Source organism: Limulus polyphemus, unplaced genomic scaffold, assembly GCF_000517525.1.
Source record: "Limulus polyphemus unplaced genomic scaffold, Limulus_polyphemus-2.1.2 Scaffold614, whole genome shotgun sequence".
NCBI lineage: Eukaryota > Metazoa > Arthropoda > Merostomata > Xiphosura > Limulidae > Limulus > Limulus polyphemus.
In genome coordinates, this window is record NW_013666224.1 from 85,929 (window position 1) to 90,620 (window position 4,692).

Here is a 4,692-nt window from a genome sequence, read left to right on the forward strand (position 1 = left end):
ACATTACTTCAACCACATTGGAGTTGTTTGGTCATGACTGTTACATTTGATGACTGTTCATCTTGACAACAGCGATGCACTGTAGTTTTCATTCCAAAAGGCATATCTAAAGCAAAGCACACCTACTTGTGTGCTTTTCATAATCCATCTAGAGTGTGAGAAAAACTGTTCCCAGTGCATGTCAACAGTCTGATTGCACAGAAATCCATAGGTGCTACATTTGGCAAATTGACCGGTATATGCCTATATGGAATTGCATGAATACCCATTCCATTCTCCAGGTGCTTGAGGTATGTAACAGTTGAACAGGAATAATGACTAAAAGTCATATCTTGGTGAACTTGTAACCTTGTTTTTAGACAGATCCTTCTTGATTGTTGTTGCATACTCTTACCTGAGGTACATGGATGTCTTTTGTCACCATAACCTTTAGATTATACTTGAAAAACCACAAGGGCACTGCTGTCAGCATTCTTATGCAAAATTGTATTAAGCAATGTTCTCCCTGGTTGGTAACAGGTATTACCTACTTCAAGAACAATAAGGGAACAAATGTAACTTGAAACAATATCAACTTAACGGTTTTACTTGAAACCTGTGCATATTCAGAACAAAGACTAAATTCAGAATATATATTATAATACCACAAAAAGATGGAACTACAAGACATATCCATATACCACAGTTTTATTATATCACTTGAAAAATATGATTAAGAGTAAGTTAAAACATGTAACATAATTGTGTTTGGTAAATATTCAAATGAATCAGTCTGTTGAAAATGTCAATTTTGTAATTACTTTTATATATTGCAGTGAAAACTGAAATTTGCAGATCTCGCATTCAGATAACTCGGTTTATAAAAGTTCTACTTAACCACCTATTTGAAATAAAAGTATATTTTTGGTGGGTTTTCCATTCAGGTTTCAGAAGAAAAACCAGGCAGCAGCTGATATAGAATATCCAGCATATGGAGTGACAGGCCCAAGTAACAAAGAGAAAACCTCCCCAAATGGAGACCGTAAGCTTGCCCATAGTGCACAGATGTATCATTATCAACATCAGAAACAACAGATGTTAGCCGTAGAGAAGTGAGGACAATGAGTTTTTAATTAATTACTTTCTTTGTTTTTAATACCTTCATCAGGAAATACAAGAATGTATTAAAAAGTAAAGCATAATGCATATTTTGTTGTTTTTTTTATGCTTGTGTACCAAACATTTTCAAGCATTCCTATTGAACATCTCTCTTAGCTATATGCAAAATGCTTTGTCTGCAGGTTTAGGTTGTTTTTCCAAGCTATTTCAGACTTGCCTTATCAAACATTTGTGAATTCTAAGTAAGTATTTCCTTCAACAAGTGCTAGTCTTTTGTTTTATAAAATATCTTGAGTTTGTCTCCCAGAAAGTAAATAGATAACTTCATGTTGCTAAGTCTTGGAAATTTTTTAATCTATAGAAATTAAAGATCTACAAGTTACGAACAGAGCTAGCAATAATCTCGTGTAGGCCTGTCAAAAAATGAAATTCACAACAAACTATAAAGCTAAATAAATATGAAACTAACCCTTTTCAAGTTGATATGCCTTTATGCTGTTGTTTTTTTCACTTAAAGCTGTACAATTGCCTGTCTGTGTTCTGTTCACCACAGGGACTTGAAACCTGGATTTTAGCTTGCATGTCTGTAAACTTACCAGTGGTCCAATAGAGGACTTCTTTATATTTGTTTTGTGGCTCCTTTACTCTTGGTGGGTTTGTATTGTATCTGTTTAATGGATTTACTCTCGCTGGCTTTATGAAGTAATATGCTAATGGAATCCATACTACACTTTTTGTTTTCTTTTTACCTTTCACAAACATATCAATATGAGTGGTTCAAGTGCTTAACTTGCAATATGTGGATTATGAATTCTAGTCTTGTTACTGATCATGCTTACTCTTTCAGCTGTGGGAACATTATAATGTGGCAGTCAATCCCACCTTTTTATTGGTAAAAGAGTAACCCAAGAGTTGGCGGTGGATGACATTGTCTAGCTGTCTTCCCTTTAGTCTATTATTTCTAAGTTAGGGACAGTTAACACAGGTAGTCGCTGAGTAATTGTGCATGAAATTAAAAACAAACAAACTTAGATATTATATAGTGATGGTACTTCTGGTGGTACCAATCATATTCATTACCTCACATTTTTGGGATTTACTATTCATATGCAAGAAATTCGAATGTGTTATGTTGCTCTTTCTTCAGTTATGCTCTTTATTGAGAGGGAGAGAGATAGAGAGTGACTGAAAACATATAATACCTTGAAAAATATGCTTCCAAAAACTTCACCTGTGAAGTTTAAAATATATATGTTTAAACAATCAGATGCAATAGAAGAGGCCCCCCCAGTGGCACAGCGGTATGTCTTCGGACTTGCAACACTAGAATCTGGGTTTCGATACCCGTGGTGGGCAGAGCACAGATAGCCTATTGTGTAGCTTTGTGCTTAATTACAAACAAAACAAGCAACAGAAGAATTTTTTTTTTCTGACATTTTTAACTACATTTGTGACACACATTATAACTGAGTATCCTATGGAGCCTTCACAATGTGGAAAACAATCTTGACAAGAAATTTGTAAGCAGTCTGGCAAATGTTTTTAAATGTATAATCCACAGAAAAAATGACAACTTGTACTTTTAAAAGTTATTCCTCTTTTCATACAAGCAAGATGAGGTAAAAAAACAGTTAATCATTGGGTAAATAACTATCTTTTTTTATCAAAATAAAGGGCAAAGGAGCCTTTAGAAGTAAGAACTGGGTTTGCTTAATTCACACCTCAGAAAATTAAATGCCCAAATTAATTGCTTTCCAAACAAACATAATGAACATTATTTTATGCCCCAAAAAAAGACTTGTGAATAGTAGATCATTTATTTGATATACTCTTATATCATTTTAGGATATTGTCAGCATGGTTTCAGTAGGGGAAAACCTTGCCTTACTAATTTTTTGACACACATTGAACACGTTATTACTGCCTATGTTAGTGAGAATACAGGTGTGGATTTAGTATATTTAGATTTTCAAAAAGCATTTGACAAGGTGCCACATAAAAGGCTTGTTAAAAATTTCTCTCTCTAGGTGTGGAGGATAGATTGGCTCATTGGATATATGGAAGAAAGTAGAGGATTGTTATAAATGGAGTTCAGTCAAGCTGGACATGGGTGGCGAATGAGTCTTTTGTTTGGGTAGACTATTCTGTCATGAGTGGGGTTGCACACGTGGGAAGAATCTGTTCATGTTCCTAAGTAGATAAGTTCTTCTTAGTGACTCGCATACACCCTATTTCGATCTCTCTGTCTGTCTCTCTCTTTACAAATACTATACAGTATTTTTGAGTTGACAAGAATAATGCCCCATGAAGGATGACTTATTTCGGGAAGCTAAGCCTCTTATGCATGCCACCCTTGAAGCTGGATTTATGTAACAAGTGAGGTACCTCAGGGCTCAATGTTAGGATCTTTGCTCTTTTGATTTACTTCTATGACATAGGACCCCGCATGACCAGGTGGTTAGGACGCTCGACTCGCAATCTGCGGGTTGCGAGTTTGAATTCCCGTCACAGTAAACACGCTCGCCCTTTGGCTGGCATGGTTAGGACACTTGACTCACAATCTATTGGTCACAGGTTCAAATCTTGTCATCAAACATGCACGTCCTTTCAATTGTGGAGGTGTTATAATGTAATGGTCAATCCCACTATTCGTTGGTGAAAGTATAGCCCAAGACTTGGCAGTGGGTGGTGATGACTAGCTGCCTTCCCTCTAGTCTTACACTGCTAAATTAGGGTGCCACACATTATCTTGAATTTATTATAATTAAAAGCCATCTGCGATTTATTTTCCCAACTCACCAAATATTCCAAATTCTTTTGTAAAACAGCAGCATCCTCCTCAGAACCAGCAATACATAAAACTTTAATATCATTAGCAAATTTAAATAATTTATTGTCCATTCCTTCATCTATGTCATTGTTTGTTTGTTTGTTATGAATTTCGATGGCTATCTGCGCTAGCTGTCAATCTATTGGTCACAGGTTCAAATCTTGTCATCAAACATGCATGTCCTTTCAGTTGTGTAGGTGCTATAATGTGACAGTCAATCCTGCTGTTTGTTGGTTAAAGGGTAGCCCAACAGTTGACAGTGGGTAATGTTGATTAGCTGCCTTCCCTCTGGTCTAGCTTTACATGAAATGCAATACAAATAAGCATTGTAATGCATGTGGGATATCACAGTTGGAATTACGAGTATAACTTTGGGAATAGTCTTAACAATGTTATGGAAGAAACAAATCTTGGTGTCCTGGTTAATCAGTCCCCCAAAGCAATCCAAGCAGTGTGCTTTTGCTAGTGGCAAAGCAAATAGGATTTTAGGTTATATTTATAGAAATATCAAATACAAGTCTAAAGAGGTTATAATGTCATTGGTTAGGCCACATTCTTAGACTCATTACCCTTAGAAAGAACTAATAATTGTTTGAAAGGGTTTGGAGTAGGGCTACTAGGATGATACCTGAGATATAAGAGTTGTCATACAAGGATAGGTTAAGTTCTCTGAACCTGTTTTCTCTTGAAAAAAAAAAAAGTCAGAAGGAATCTGATTGAAGTGTTTAAGATTGTTAAAGGAATTGATAGTGTTGATGTATCAT

At 35.7% G+C, this 4,692-nt stretch overlaps 1 protein-coding gene across 1 annotated transcript in view; it reads left to right on the forward strand.

Annotated features, from left to right (window-relative positions):
- The window catches only part of LOC106459475, a 22,873-nt gene that overhangs the window by 14,998 nt on the left and 3,183 nt on the right, over nucleotides 1-4,692 (forward strand). Inside the window, exon 5 of the mRNA XM_013919098.2 lies at nucleotides 924-1,091. Within this exon, the coding sequence (XP_013774552.1) occupies nucleotides 924-1,091 (168 nt within the window). The remainder of the gene's footprint in view (nucleotides 1-923; nucleotides 1,092-4,692) is intronic.